We start from the raw sequence: 17,283 nt of genomic DNA on the forward strand, positions 1-17,283 counted from the left end.
AGATGACAACACAGGACTCTTGCTTTGCGGCGGTAGAGTCCAATCGTGGAGTGAAGACGGAACAGCTGTACCGTTAATCCCTTACAAATCATGGCTGGGGACCTTGCTGGCTAGAGAAGCTCATGAGGCCAATCATGAAGGCATTGCAGCCACACTGCTGCGCACAAGAAGAAAGTCTTGGGTAGTACAAGGTCGGAGAACTGTCAAAAGGGTGGTCAACGAGTGCAAGAAGCAGAGAGCCAAGCTATGCCGGCAAGTGATGGGAAACCTCCCTCCGGAGCGTACCAGCAGGGCAAACCCATTTGAGAATACCACACTGGACCTTTTCGGCCCCTTTGAGGTGAGGGACGCCGTCAAGAAAAGAACCAGGAAGAAGGTATGGGGAGTCGTGTATTGCTGCATGGCTTCCAGGGCCGTCCACGCTGACCTTGTTGACGACCAGTCTTCGGAGAGCTTTCTTCAGGCCTACTCCCGATTCACTGCTCTAAGGGGGCATCCCAGGAGGTTATGGTCGGACAGAGGCTCAAACTTTGTAGGCGCCAAGCCTGCCTTGAGAGAGTTGCACAGGCACCTAGCATGTGTGCAGAAGGCATCGGTCGAGAACGCAGCCGCCAAGAATGGCACTGAGTGGCAGTGGGACTTCCATCCTGCGGATTCGCCCCACAGGAACGGAGCAGCAGAGGCAGCTGTTAAGCTCATAAAAAGAGCTCTCAACAGCCTCGACGGAACCACCGGTTGCTACACCTGGGGGGAGTTCCAGACCCTCCTCTACTCGGCAGCCAACTTAACCAACGAACGACCCATCGATGCCAAGGCACAGGAACAAGAGGACACAGTCGAGTACCTAACTCCTAACTCCCTTATCCTCGGGCGCACCGGACAAGGAGGAGACATGCAAGGGATTGATGTGGAAACTCATCCGTGGCGCAGGCTGAGGGCTGTCCAGGCTGGGGTGGACAAATTCTGGTCGAAATGGAGCGAACTGGCAGGGCCAAACTTGTTCATCCGCCATAAGTGGCACCGAGCAGAGAGGAGTGTCAAGGTTGGAGATGTGGTCTGGATCGCAGACCAGAATGCCTTAAGAGGACAGTTCCGGCTTGGCCGGATCGTGTTCACGTATCCAGACAAGAAGGGGGTGGTCCGTGACGCGGACGTCACAACCTGCCTAGGGTTTCCTGCCCCCCATGTATCCAGGCCCCGGGCAAAGGACTTTACCCTGCCCACAACCATCGTCCTTCGCAGGGATGTGCGGAGGCTGGTGGTCCTGATTCCGGTTGAAGACCAGCAGAAGAAGTCCTCACCATCGGGTACCCAAAAGACTTTGTGACTCTCTTTTGTTTAGTTAGCGGGTAACCCTGTGAGGCAACTGAGTGGTTCAAGGGCAAACCTACACTCAGTAGGAGGAAAGGTGGTGGGGCCCACCTCCTTAGTTAGTTTGTGTTCATGATGCGGGTTGTGTTCACAATGTCCCACTTACCTTTGAAGGACACTTTAGTTAAAAGCACTTCAATGTAGATACTTACAACAGTTTGATTTAAGGCTGAGATGCCCATTAACACTCTAGTGACTTGTATTTATAGTGGCCTGTATTTTAGTGGCCTCCTTGGATTGTATCAGTCGGCCAAGTGGGAGGTGTCAAGACTTTTGGTTTATTTAATATAAGGATCAGATGTGTAAAGGGGTCTAAATAAGTTAACAGGTGTTTGTGATTGGGACTGAGCATGCGCAGTTCGCGCAGCTGCCTTTCAAATGGTGGCGGGCTGTCACTTCTCACTATAGCACTGACAGGATCACATCGCCCATTGGTAAGTGGACTTTATTAAGGGATTGCAATGTTAACTTGGCTGTGTCACATATGTACAATGTAATGTATCACGTTGGCTGCTGGCTGCTAATGCAGCCTGCGGATAATATTTGCATAGTGCACGGTGTTAGTGATCCTGGCTGAATGAATGAACGTTGTGTCTGAATGTTTGCCGCTAGCTTATGGCTAGGCTAACGCACCTCGCCGTAGGTGCAAAGCTGAAGATGGCCACCATCTAGTAGAGCGAAAATGTAACTTTTAATGTCAAAACCAATTTTACCATGGTACTGCTGTACTTTAAACAAACTACCTTCATAAGGATCTCAGCAAAATAATTGATGAATGTACAGTATGACAAGATAACTAATTATCCTTCAAAATATGCTCTCTTAAATAGCTGTAACTTGAACATGTTTGTGGTGATGTCATAATAGAACTTTCTAGAACGTAAAACATTCTAGAACCACCGTATGTCATGATAGAAAGTTATGGAACCTTCGTGATGTCACTGTATGAGGTCACATTCTAGAACATTTGGGTCTCTATATAAGCGGGCGGTTCCTCAGCTTCTCTCTCTTCCTCGGCATCTTTGACTGAATGGACTAAACAACATAGACTGAAACCTGCAATTCTCAACCAGCACCCCGTTCCACCCTGGAAGCAGTATCCCGGCGACAGCAAGAGCAGCTGAAAGTGATCGGTTGACGAGGTTGTAACAAAAAAGCGACTGGCGGACTGGCTGACATAAACATCGTATCACAAACGCTGGACAAACTACTCCAGTCCAGAACCAGCAGCCCAGTCCAGCCTCAGAGATGCCTGCTAAGAGAAAGTCCTCGGGGTCAGACGACCATGGGCTCCACAAGAATAAAATCACCAGTTTCTGTAGGCCTCAGATCCATGGGGGCAGGTTACTGAGTGGAGAGGAAAAGTTCTCCAGTAAGAAGTGCCTGGCCTGGTTCTACGAGTATGCTGGGCCAGATGAGGTGGTCGGGCCCAACGGCATGAAGAAGTTCTGTGAGGACATCGGAGTGGAACCGGAGAACATTATTATGTTGGTTTTAGCCTGGAAATTAGAAGCACCAAATATGGGATTGTTTACTAAGAAGGAGTGGCTAACGGGAATGACTCTACTACAGTGTGACTGTACAGAAAGATTACAGAGCAGGCTGGACTACCTCCGCTGTCTGCTCAACAACTCTGCAATCTTCAAGAATATCTACCAATACGCCTTTGACTTCTCCAGGAATAAGGACCAGAGGAGTCTGGACATGGACACAGCTAAGTCCATGTTGGCACTGCTGCTTGGGACGACGTGGTCTCTTTTCCCTGTGTTTCATCAGTTCCTAGAGCAGTCTAAGTACAGCGTAATGAATAAAGATCAGTGGTACAACGTGTTAGAGTTCAGCAGGACAGTCAACACAGACCTGAGTAACTATGATGAAAACGGAGCCTGGCCAATCTTGCTAGATGAGTTTGTTGAGTGGCAGAAAGCGCTCAACCGTAGCCTGCAACCGACCTTGATCAGCAACTTCTAAGACAATTCATCAGAGGCTGCTGGGACAACACCATGATAACCGAGCTGCAGCTAGAACAGAGAAAGAGAAACCCACCTACCTTTCTTAGAGAAGTTGTGTATACAATTTGCCATGGTTCCCTTGCTTCAGGCCCTTGTTACACACAGTGTTTTTGTGCTCGTTTTTATACGTTTTTGAATACGTTTGCTGTCCCTATTACATAGAAATGCCGTTTTTGCCGGATACGTTGTGGCCCTACTGAAAACGCTAAATTGTGTTTTCCGTTTTGGAGTAGCCCAAAACTTGCCGACAACATGTCGTGTAATCTGCGCGGAGCCGTTGTTGCTCAACGCCCATGCGCAGTAGATACCATCTGCGTGCCCTTCCGGTGACAACAGAGCTGTCCCAAATAGCTGCAGCTACCATGTGTTGTGAAGTTATTGTTATAAGGACCCCAGTCCAAGCTACAACAGTCTGCATTCCCTTAACAATTGTTTGTATTGAGCCGTATTGTATTGTACCCATTATGCAATATGTTAAATAAAGTTTACATCCATTAATTCTGCTAGCGCCCGCCTTGTTGTCATTTTCTTTGCAGGAAGTGTATTGGCATTTGGCACATTCAAGTTCTGATTGGTTGAAAATTGCCTTCATGTTCGCCACCTACTGCTTTGGCAGTGTACTACATCACTGTACTCAGGTTGCAAAACGTATGTCTCACTCGGCTACCGCTACGTTGCGACCTGGAAAAGCGAACCTCATCAGAAAACGAAACTAAGGGGGGAGGGGGGAAGTTTGCACCCAAGGACGAAACGAGGACGGAACGGACCGGAACGGACCCGAATGGTGAGTGAGAAAGCACCCATAGAGACATAAATAGTTAATGCCATTGAATAAGAACATAAATAGTTAATGCTATTATGTAAGAACATTTGTGATGTCACAGTATGATGTCATAATAAAACATTCTAGAACATATAACATTCTAGAACGTTTGTGGTGATGTCGTGAATAGACCTTTCTGGAACATAGAACATTCTGGGATGTTTGTGATGATGTCATAATAGAACTTTCTAGAACGTAAAACATTCTAGAACCACCGTATGATGTCATGATAGAAAGTTAATCAGAGCTATTTTCACCTATATATCAGCGTGTGCCATATGTGTGTATGTGTGTGTGTGTGCGATCAGGAAATAAGATAATCGATTTTTCAGCCTGCTTCTATAGCATGCATAAGTACACATATACTATCGAGAATCTAGCATTTATTTGAAAACTATTCATAAATAGGCCGAAAAATGACAACGTGTTTTGTGTATTACAGTAAAGGGCGTTTATCACAGAATCTTCTGAAATCTTCTGGAAGTTTCAAGAAACCAGCGTTTTTCAAAATGGTATAAAACGGAAATGAACCGATTAAAAAAACAATCCGTTTCGACAATATTGACTGCAAACAAGTCATTGATAAGCGACGGCCACATTAGACATAGCCATAATTTAAGATCAAATCAAATCAAATCAAATTTATTTGTAAGGCCCGACAACACACGTTAATGTCCCCATGGGCCGGACACGTCTTCTTTAAACAAGTCAAGAAGAAACATAACAATAAGTCAAGAACAAAACAAGAACACCATAAGGTCCAACAAATTTAAAATAAATGCAAATAAATGAATGAATGCAAGCAGTCCCAGACATACCCCACGCGAAGGTAAGGAAAAACTCACTAAAACCTATACGGCTGTCTTAAATACTTCGAAGCTTCGTTCGATGGCACAAGCTTTGAACATTAAAAAAAAATCGAAGTTTAAGAAAAAAAAGAAAGAAAATTCAAAATCTTTAAAAAAAAAATGTTTAATTTTTTTTTACTTCGATTTTTGTGTGTGTGTGTGCATGGGGCCATTGGGTGGGGCCAGGGGACAAATACACTGGAGGAAAGTAGCCCAGCTCAGTACTGCCCAAATTATATCATCACTATTGCCTGTTTGAAGGATATCATCGTCAAACACATATACACCTACATGCCTTGTAGAATTCCACACATAAGAAAGAAAGATACTGGGATGAATAAACAAAATAGGAAATAAAATGTAGAAATGCATGCAATACATAAATAAATATGAATCTATATGAAATAGAACATTTAGATAAGGTGCTACTGAGATGTTTTGGTGAGTTCTTTGTTTTTTTGTGGAAGTAGCCCTTCTTAAAAATGCATGAACATTCACTGATAATTGGTCTGTAGTGGAGTCTACAAGGTCTACATTGCCGGACCATGTAGAATCCGGACCTTGTAGACTGACATAATTCTGTGCATAGTTTAGTCTACACAGGCCATGGCCTCGTGGTGCACGTAGAGCAGTCTCTGCAAATCTTGGCCAAGACCCAGAGACATCCAAGATGTAGTTTATGCGTTCGCAAATATGAGAGCTCTATCATTGAAGTGGGTGGTGGCACTCAAGGGGGTAAATAGGACACGGATGCCGGCACGGAAAGTGTTAACTCATTCAGCGCTAGGGGTCGTTGTTTACCTTCTGGGTAGAATGCCATCGCTTTGTTCAATGGGGAGAACACTCCGTCTGCAACACTACTATCACCAACATCTAAGAAGGGAGATCCCCCCTTGAATGGCCCTTCTAAGGTTTCTCTCCTCCACACTGCCTGTGGAGCTTTTTTCCCTATTGTTAGGTTTTAGTGAGTTTTTCCTTACCTTCGCGTGGGGTATGTCTGGGAGTGCTTGCATTCTTTCATTTATTTGCATTCATCTAAAAATGTTTGGACCTTATGGTGTTCTTGTTCTGTTCTTGACTTATTGTTATGTTTTCTTCTTGACTTGTTTAAAGAAGACCTGTACGGCCCATGGGGACATTAACGTGTGTTGTCGGGCCCTATAAATAAATTTGATTTGATTTGAGAAAGCCAAACTTGCGAGGGCTTAAAATATATTCAGGCATGTTGGAAGGGGAGGTGCGGGGGCACCTGCAGCACCCCCCCCCCCTCAGTTATTGCAAAAAAGAAAAGAAAAAAAAAAGAAAAAAAATATACATATTTTATTTCTTTATGGGTTTTTTTTATGACAGTATTTATATATTTGTATATACTGTAACTGTATAACTGTAACACTGTATATTATAAGTTTATCCTGCTCAAAGCACTTCACCATTTTAATATTGTGTGTATTGTGTGTATTGTCTGATCCCGAGTTGAAGAATTGGCTCCAAAAGAGAGACAACTGAATGTCCAACAACATCCAAAACGAAATCTTACAGCTGTTTGCCCATGATATTCAGCGACAAATTAGAGGCAAAGCATCCAAAAGCCCATTATTTGGCTTGAGCGCTGACGGAACCACTGATGTCACTCACTGGAAAAGAACAATTCTCGTGTAATATACAGTTCGCCGATGACAACTTGGAAGGTCAGAACTTCTTTTGGGGTTTTTACAATGCCCGGCCCAGACACAACAGCCGAGACGCTGTGTTTGTGTATAAAATACTTTTACGCCTCGACCTGCCCATGGAGAGGCTGATAGGATACTGTTTTGACGGGGCCAGCAACATGTCTGGGGGGTACAGGCTAGACCAGGGGTTCCCAAACTTTTCAGGCCGCGACCCAAAAAAAACTGTGTCAGAGAGCCGCAACCCCCACTATTATAGGAGGTAAAAAAAAATTAAAATGTTAAACGGAAATGTATGGTTGAAACATACAAAACGTTCAAACGCACACACACTAATAAGCATTGGAGGCTTTTAACCAGGGCCGGACTGGGGAAATCATTCAGGCCAGGAAATATAGCCCCAGTCAGGCCACTTTTTAAGCAGGGGGTCTGTGGGTCCCCCACCAGGAATATTTTTGTTACAAAGACTTCATTTCCTGCATTCTGGTGCAGGATTTTTTTTTATTTGTACCCTTTAAATGCCAGTGTTTGTGATGGCATCACAAATTATTGTTAAAAAACAGGCTAGCATATGTATGATTAGCAACAACACAGATTATTATGGATTTTCAGTTTTTTGTAATTGATAAATACAATATTTTATTCAACTTCAGCCCTGATCATAACACCACATATTCATTTTATAATTCTAACCCTTTAAATGCAAGAGACTGCGGTCTCGACTCCCGGAGTCAGCATTGCCTTGGCTTTGGCTGATCGCTATACTAACTCGTTTGGCTCGGTTAGGGGGAGGGAAGCCGTGGGTGGGAAACTGGCGTTGTGGACAGCGACGCCTACAGGTCAGGTCTGGGCGCTTGCTCAGTGGAGGCAGGACTTGAGGAAGGCAGCGTGACCTCCCACGCGTTACACTTCACCAATGAGAGCCCTCGCTGCCAGGTGAGAAGAGAGCCACTGGCTGTCGCCGCATGTGTCGGAGGAAGCGTGCAGATACTTCAGGGTTCCCTTGTACCGACCAGTAGGAGAACATGTGCACAACAACCAGGTAGGGGAGCGGGGGGAATTGGCACAACGACTAAAATTGGGACGGGGAGAAAACAGAGAAAAATCTGAGAAAGAGAGATACAAAAAAAAGAATTTTAAAAATAAAAAAAATGTAATTAAACCTTTGTGTAATATAAAACATGGTATTATAGTTTGTTATTCTCTCAAATTAGGCTTATCATTATGGGTAAATAGTGGCGCTTGTGCGTCATGACAGTTTTACTGACACACCTGCTCCTCTGCTCTGCACTTACCAGCGTAAAAGCAGTGGCTCAGCAAGCAAAATATATTCACTGCTGCATCCACAGGAAGGCCCTAGCTGCCAAAAAAATGCCTGCTGATCTCAAAACAGTTTTGGACAGGCGCTCTAGTAGCACACCATATAACGTGCTGCGTCGCGAAACGGCCGACTCGGATTCGAGTCCCGGACCCGGCGTCCTTTGCCGAATGTCTTCCCCTGCTCTGTCTCCCATTTCCTCCTCTCCCTCTCTCTCTACCGGACTGACCGGTAGTACAAACCAATAAAAATCTACAAAAACATAATATATATATTTTTTTAAACAGTTTTGGACAAAGCAGTAAGAACTGTCCATTTTATCAAGGCCCATCCATTGAATTCATGGTTGTTTGCAGCTTTATGCAATGAGATGGTGATAGGTTTTTCAGTTCATTGATGTCGAATATCTTAAGTTGATAGGTTCTTCAGGTTGTTAATGTCTGGTGATATCTTATATCTGTGCTCGTCCAGGCTGCACCCTCATGGGGCCTGGCGTCTCTGTGTCTGTGTCTCTCTCTCCCGACATCTGGCTCGAGTGACCTGATGACCCCGTTGCTGCATCCCTCTTGATTTGTGGGGGCTGTGGTGCGGCCAGTCAGGGGAGGGGCAGATAGATCATATCCCTCCCTACATTCTCACTTACACACACACACACACATACACACACACACACACACACACACACACACACACACACACACACACACACACACATACACACACACACACACACATACATACACACACACATACATACACACACACGCACATGCACCCCTCCCTTCTCTTCCTTTGTCCATGAGGGGTATAAATGTCATCCCTGTGTCTTCATTCTGAGTGAGAGGCTGAGCCCGTGGGCTGCAGGAGTTCTCTTCTCTGTGTTCTTGTGTTCGACAATAAAGACACCGTCTGATACGACTTTGTCGCTCTGAATATCTGGTCAGCTGGTTCATACTAATATCAATCCAAAGGACTTGGGTGGGATGAATTCCCTTCAAATGGAGGCGCTGCTGAGATTGATTTTTGGGCCAGCTGACCAGGACGGAACGAGAACTCCTGACATCAGAAGGAGGAAAGGAGACATGGAGAAGAAAAGAGACGGTGCGGAAGATCCAGACATTCACACCAGCTGTCTGTGGCACGTCTGAATCAGGGGAGAGATGCCAGCAGCAGCCCCTCAGACGTCCGAGACGAGACCACCAGATGACCCTCGACCAGAAGACAGGCAGGAGAAGACGGAGGACAGGCCGGAGATGAAGAGAGGCAGACTGGAGGAGGAGGCAGCTAAGCAGCAGGGGCCAGACCGCCGCCCCATGTCTCCTCCCAGCGAGGCCAAGCACCGCAGCATGGTACACAGATCATCTATGACGAGAGCAGGAAGAATGGCGGGAGGAGAGACACTGAGGCAGAGCTGAAGAGACGGTGGGCCAGCTGGGGAGAGGTGGAGAGGACAGCCCAGAGACACTGAGGCAGCAGACCAGAAGAGACACTTTTGCCTATAGGACCGAGCCCTGGAACGGGAACCAGCTCAGGAAGGAGACCCATGCCCTAGGAGACGGGACCAGGGGTGCACTGTGATAGAGGGGGGGTTGTATCCTATGGGTTAGGTGTACCTTAGTAAGGGGGGTCCAAAGGGGTTAGGGGAATTGTCTGAAAAGTTGCAAATCTGTGTCTCTCTCTTTCTTCTCTCTCTCTCCCGCTCCCCCCCTCCCTCTTTCTCTCTCACTCTCTCCTCTCTGACCGTTGTTTATCCCTCCTGGTTTAGGTGTGATGCGTGTAATGGATGACAATCGACGGGTACAGATCCATCAATGAACTATTGTGTTGACATATTTGATTTATATGTCAAAAGGGGGAATTGATAGGTTTTTCAGTTCATTGATGTCGAATATCTTAAGTTGATAGGTTCTTCAGGTTGTTAATGTCTGTTGATATCTTATATCTGTGCTCGTCTAGGCTGCACCCTAATGGGGCCTGGCGTCTCTGTGTCTGTGTCTCTCTCTCCCGACATCTGGTTTGTGTGACCTGATGACCCCGTTGCTGCATCCCTCTTGATTTGTTGGGGCTGTGGCGCGGCCAGTCAGGGGAGGGGCAGATAGATCAAATCCCTCCCTACATTCTCACTTACACACACACACACACATACACACATACACACACACACACACACACACACATACACACACACACACATACATACACACACACATACATACACACACACACATGCACATGCACCCCTCCCTTCTCTTCCTTTGTCCATGAGGGGTATACATGTCATCCCCATGTCATCATTCTGAACGAGAGGCTGAGCCTGTGGGCTGCAGGAGTTCTCTTCTCTGTGTTCTCTGTGTGATCGACAATAAAGTCTCCTTTTCGAAATACAACTTTGTTGCTTGAATCTGTCAGCTGGTCCATACTAATATCAATCCAAAGGACTTGGGTGGAATGAATTCCCTTCAATGGGCAGTGATCACCGCCAATTACTTCTCCACACCGAGGTCCGCTGGCTTGCGCGGCTCTACGAGTTGCGTGATGATGTTTTTACTTGACTCAAAATGTGATCTTTCACATAGTTTCTGTGATGCTCAGTGGCTTGCCAAATTGGCATACATGGCAGATATTTTTGAGCATTTGAATGGACTCAATCGGAGTCTTATGGGGACTTTTTTGCTTCTGCGAAGCAACATCACCCGTCTCATTAGGTAAGTGATAATGTTATCCAGTCTCTCTCTCTCTCTACCTCTACCTCTCTCTCTCTTCTCTCTCTCTCTCTCTCTCTCTCTCTCTCTCTCTCTCTCTCTCTCTCTCTCTCTCTCTCTCTCTCTCTACCAAATCCATTCTGAGACAACGGACTCAGTGCGTACTCCGCAAGTCGCGCGTAACATGAATCTCTCTCACTCTCACTCTCTCACTCTCTCTCAAGTAGCCAAATTACACTATAAAACGAACTGGATAGTTGATTTAACTTCATGCTGAAGCCATTCTAAAATCAGCTATAAACGTAAATATGTGTGTGTGACTGTGTGCATGCGTGCATGGGCGCACGTCCCATCTCCGGTCTAGCTGACTGTACCCCTGGCTCTCTTATCATCAGCATTATGAGATAGTAACTAAATAGTAACGCACAGCCACTTGGAAAAGTAACTGTAATCAGATTACTGGCTTGTAAAAAGTAACAAGTTAGATTACTATTTACTGAAAAAAGTTATCAGATTAGAGTAACTAGTGCGGCTGGGTGGCGCAGCAGACTAATCGCTTGTCACCAACGTGAGAGACACTGGTATCGAATCCGGCTGTCTAGTTACTGGCATCACTGGGCATTGGGAAGACAGGCATTTGAGATTCCCCTTCACACACACACACACACAAATACACACACACAAATACACGCACACAAATACACACACACACACTAGTTTGATGTATTAATAATTAACACAATTATTAATAAGAATCCCACACACACATGACGTAACATTTTAGATACATATGGCCATTGGTTAAGAATACTAAAGAATACTAAGTTAAAGCCAGCTAAAGAGAAAAACTTAACAATATATTTGAGCAAGCCTCCTCACCACTGGAAAACTAATCAATCAGGAAACTAGCATTATAATATAAACAATAGATCTCTCACAGAAGCCCTCGCCAGGAGAGGAACTCATATAGGCTAAAACTGTCTGTCTGGAAGGGAGACAAGATCAACTGGCTTTAGGTTAATTTAATTAGCACACACACACACAGACACACCACACACACACACACACAAATCAAATCAAATCAAATTTATTTGTAAGGCCCGACAACACACGTTAATGTCCCCATGGGCCGTACACGTCTTCTTTAAACAAGTCAAGAAGAAACATAACAATAAGTCAAGAACAGAACAAGAACACCATAAGGTCCAACAAATTTTTAATAAATGCAAATAAATGAAAGAATGCAAACACTCCGACATACCCCATGCGAAGGTAAGGAAAAACTCATTAAAACCTAACAATAGGGAAAAATGCTCCACAGGCAGTGTGGAGGAGAGAAACCTTAGAAGGGCCATTCAAGGGGGGATCTCCCCTCTTAGTAGTTGGGTCAAGAACCAAAATTCCGTGACCATTCTCTGGCTAAGATGTTTTGATGATTGATTTGACTTCTATGGACCTTTTATAAAATATTTAGCCCCTGTGTCCCTCCCAAAAATCCCGGCATTTTTTGTCAGATGGCCAAATCCAAAATACCTGCTGACGCTAGAGCTGCCGCGATTACCACATTACCACGGTATCGCTGTTACATCACGGTCACCGCAGCGTTAAGCTGAATACCGCATCACAAACGGGGACGGAGGATTTTTTTTCTCTCACAGCCACACTCTGCTGACCGTCTTGCCCCTCCTCCTCCTCCTCCCCCTCCCAGACCCGTGGCATATTGTAAACAAACCCTTGAGTGCATGGGCACCGTCCTCAGAGCTCCTTTCAACACTTAACAAGCATTAACCCTTTTAGGTCGCGGGGCTTGTTTGGACCCGTGGGCGGAGAACAAAGGGATTTAGAATGACTCATAAATGCTCTGGAAGTCGCGCTTTTCAGAAATCTGTAAAAATAGAAAAATGACAATTTCGAGTGCTTTGAGATTTACTATATATGTCTCCTTACTTGCTAAACATAATACGATTTGTAAATACGTTTAATTCTTGCTAGATGTTATGCTTGTAATTATCTGCGTTTGCCAGAGAACTACAGCGCGTCACGAAACGCACGTCACGCACGCGCGCACACACACTAGAGAAGCGTGTGCGCTGTGAATAGGTGTTGGACCCCCGCGCAGAGGTGAGAGGTATCAGAGACTCGCTACCCCCCATCCAAATTCTAAACAACAGATCGGCATCGGCTTTTCATAATATGTATGAAATATCTCTTGCAATAATATCCACGGGACACTGAGCTGCTTCGCAGAATAATGTGGTGTGTGTGTATGTGTGTGTGTGCGCTGAGACGCAGCGTCAAGACGAAACTTGTGTCGAGTCTGCTTCTATGTATGTCTGCTTCTTCTGCTTCGACAGTCCTGTATACCCACGTCGCGCTAAAACATTAACTAAGTATGGCAGAGTGCGTGTGTGTATATGATCAGCCACTGGCTACTGTGTGACGAGTTTGGTGTTTTGGTCACCCGCGCTGTAGTAAACACGGTGTGAAGGAAAGATGACGTCGCCTCTCTCTCTCTCTCTCTCTCTCTCTCTCTCTCTCTCTCTCTCTCTCTCTCTCTCTCTCTCTCTCTCTCTCTCTCTCTGTCTGTCTGTCTGTCTGTCTGTCTGTCTGTCTGAGAACCCAGGTTGCTTTCTAACCTATATATATCTCTCTCCCTCTATCTCTCCCTCTCTCTCTCCCTCTCTCTATCTATATCTCCCTATATCCCTCTCTTTATCTTTATCTTTATTACGGATCCCCATTAGTCATCACCGCAGCAACAACTAGTCTTCCTGGGGTCCACACACAACAAAAACAGTACATACATACATAACATTATAGTAGCATACATTTAAAAATATATTCCAATATTCCTACATATAAAAATATAAAAATATTTCCAAATAGCATTACAGTACACAAACAGAGTATCAGATCACAGAAAATACAATAAAAGGGATTAAACTCTCAGACAGTCATTTCTTTACAGTGTAAACTACAGTATCTGTGTTTTTCTTTAATGTAAACTAATTTCTTTTTCTCTCAATGCTCTTTTCAAATTATTTTTAAAACTTATCTTACTGGTTATCTGAGTAAGATGTACTGGCAGTTTATTCCAATATGACATGGCTCTATAACACAGTTTTCTTTGCTGCATTGGTTTTTGGTAGTAGCAGTGTGAACGTTTCCCTACAGGCATGCCTAGTATTATACTTATGTCGATCATGTGTACATGTTAGCTGTGAATACAAACAGATAGGTTCTCTTGAGATATATATATTCCTCATGAACAAGATCAGGCTGCAATCCAGTCTGTCTTCCACCTTCAACCACAACAGCTTGGTATGCATCCCCTCCACACTGTTTCTCATTGAGCAGTTCAGGGCCAGACGGGCCGCTCTGTTCTGAGTGAGCTGGATCTTATTGAGCTCTTGTCTTGAGGCATTAGACCAGACAGCTGGACAGTAGTCAAGGTGAGAAAGAACTAATGACTGTATCACTTGCTTCAATATCAGATCGGCTAGAAAATACCTACACCTTCTGATAATTGAAATACCTCTGCTCATTTTGGCAACCACATTGTTGGTGTGAGTTGACCATGAGAGTGTTCCATCAAGTGTGACACCCAACAGCTTTGCCTCTCTAACTTGCTCAATAGCTGTTCCGTCTAAAGATATACTTAGCTTCACGTCTTTTCTTATAGTATGCTTGGATCCCAATATTAGGCTCTTGGTTTTTGAGATGTTTAACTTCAGCCTGTTTTCAGACACCCAAGTGGACACTAAGTTCAAATCTCTCTCTCCATCTCTCCTCTGTATCTCCCTCTCTGAGACTACTCCCGGTCTGAGACTACTTCTGTGTGTGTGTGTAACCAAATGCATACCTACATGTATGACCTATATCTATCTAATACTTTTGGATATGAGCATTCTTTTCAATAAGTATGGAAGCCTGAACACAGAATGACACCAGTATCACTGACTACCACGGCAAGCCTATAGAAAATTATTCTATTTAATAATAATAATAATAATAATAATAATAATAATAATAATAATAATAATAATAATAATAATAATAATAATAATAATTATTATTATTATTATTATTATAAATGTCTCTCTCTCTGTTTCTTTCTTTCTTTCTTTCTTTCTTTCTTTCTTTCTTTCTTTCTTTCTTTCTTTCTTTCTTTCTTTCTTTCTTTCTTTCTTTCTTTCTTTCTTTCTTTCTTTCTTTCTTTCTTTCTTTCTTTCTTTCTTTCTTTCTTTCTTTCTTTCTTTCTTTCTTTCTATCTCTCTCTCTCTTTCTATTATATTACTATTATATATCTATCTAAATATCTAAACCTCTGTCTATCTAGTGTGTGTATATGCATGGCATCAAATCAAAGTGTGTGTTGCCTGTATTGATCAGTCACACTATACCCCCATTCAGCTGTAATTGTTCCCTGCTAGGCCTTTGTTTCATGGTGTGAATTAGTCATTGAAATTAACATTGACATCACATTGAATTCTGGGAAGGAGTGTAGTTCCCTTATCATTAGCTGAATTCACTGAATTCCCTTCAGAGGCTCCTGCTGCAAATTGGTAATGACTGTACCAGAATGTTTGATAGGACATTGATTGAAAACTATCGTCTCAAATTTGACAATTGATGGCTTATTTTGAAGGTATGAATCTGTAATTTTATATTATGTAACAAAAAAAAGGGGGAAATTCTCAGGAGGAGGAGCTATTTAGGTTAGACTTCTAAGGGTTAAACAAAATGACCCAGTCATCTATTCACTTTTGTTTAATACATGAGGCGACGCGTTGTCTAGTGTTATCAATCTACTGATAGCTCCTGATATCAACGTCTGATATAATCAGTTTGGTATTCATTTCGCAAGTGCTGGCTAGCGTTGGCTAACTAGCTATCGCTCGTGAGCTACCGAGCTAACGTTACTGTTTAAACAAAACTACACAGTCAACTATTTTTAGTTTAATACATGATGAGGCGTTGTCTAACTGGCTAGCTACTGATAGCTCCTGATATCAACAAATGCTCATTTCAGTTTAAGAATGATAGGGATGCGGCAGCATGAGACCTCGGTTAGCATATGTAGCTAACGTTAGCTCACGTTAAATCACAACGAAATGATCCAGTAAACTAAATAGTTCACTTTATTTTAATACATGATGCATTGTCTAACGTCATCTAGCCGGCTAGCAGTAGCTACAGATAGCTCTTGATATCAATGTCTTATAACATAATTGACATTATTCGTTTTTGCAGCTGAACATTGGCTAATTGGCTATCATGCTTCATAACAACACTGGGAAGATGGCAATGCTGAATGTGATTTGACACACAGACAGTGGAGGCTGGAGCTGTTTGCAGATAGCAAGCATTTTGACTTGTTGCGTGGTGGCGATGTCTCGCAGATAAAACAACTACAAGTATAATTATATAACACTTATATGCTATAAAGAATAGACAAAAAAAATGTGCGGTAATATCGCCGCGGTAGGAAATATTTCGCAAATTTGTGCGGTAAAGAAAACATCAATACCGCGGCAGCTCTAGCTGACGCCATCTTGAAAATTTTTCTTTTGATCCAGAGCACCTAGAATCATGTATGAATACACTTTTTTGTGTAAGTCAACCATGACGATTCCAAATCTGACATCAGTTTGACTCTATGACATCAATTTGACCCAGAAATCCAAGATGGCCACCATCTAGTAGAGCGAAAATGTAACTTTTAATGTCAAAACCAATTTTACCATGGTACTGCTGTACTTTAAACAAACTACCTTCATAAGGATCTCAGCAAAATAATTGATGAATGTACAGTATGACAAGATAACTAATTATCCTTCAAAATATGCTCTCTTAAATAGCTGTAACTTGAACAGGTTAACAATGAAACCACTTTAAACATGTCTTGATCAGTCCGAATCAGAGCATTCTGCCTCACTAGATTCTGAATCATCAGATTCCAATGAATCACCCCTCCTCCTCCATACATCATCATCTCCCTTCTCATCATCATCCTCCTCACTCTCCTCTTCCTCACTTTCTTCAGCTGGCCCTGGTGCAGGTAGATGTGTTGGGAGAGCAGGTTGTGTGTGGCGGACAGGGCGACAGCGACCACCCACCAGCACCCAGCCATGTCCGAGTGGCGAAGGGTGTCGCTTCAGGGAGGGGTGGCGCACTAGATATGCCAAGTAGTTCGCATGTAGGCAGTGTTGGCGTAGGCTATCTGCATCTGGAGGGAGATGGATGAATGATTTGTTCTTCATTCTCTTCCACTTTGTGGCATGGGCCTCAGCCATGGTCTTGTCCATAAATAACATGCATCCCTTCATACAATGGGTTTCACGCTGGCTTGAATATGGAGCAGAGGAAGAGCAAGGCTTATTCTCATACATCTTACAATCAACCGCCCAACAAATCAGTTGTGAATGACATCATGGAGAAGCTGTCTACCATCATCGCCACTAAGCACATGCCCTTCGCCTTCTTAGTGGGAGATCATCCTGTGTACGTCCTCATCACTCTGCTCAAGGCCGAGAACCCAA

General features: G+C 43.8%; 1 protein-coding gene across 1 annotated transcript; it reads left to right on the forward strand.

Annotated features, from left to right (window-relative positions):
* Positions 1-2,619: 2,619 nt before the first annotated feature.
* On the forward strand, positions 2,620-3,342 carry LOC311225953 (DCN1-like protein 5; the record flags this gene model as incomplete). Its single annotated transcript, XM_084311340.1, has 1 exon — positions 2,620-3,342. The coding sequence occupies one exon, from the start codon at positions 2,620-2,622 to the stop codon at positions 3,340-3,342; it is 723 nt and encodes a 240-aa protein (XP_084167466.1).
* Positions 3,343-17,283: the final 13,941 nt, after the last annotated feature.

The sequence above is a fragment of the Notolepis coatsorum genome (genome assembly GCF_963971535.1).
Source record: "Notolepis coatsorum genome assembly, chromosome: 3".
In the NCBI taxonomy this organism is placed as follows: Eukaryota; Metazoa; Chordata; class Actinopteri; order Aulopiformes; family Paralepididae; genus Notolepis; species Notolepis coatsorum.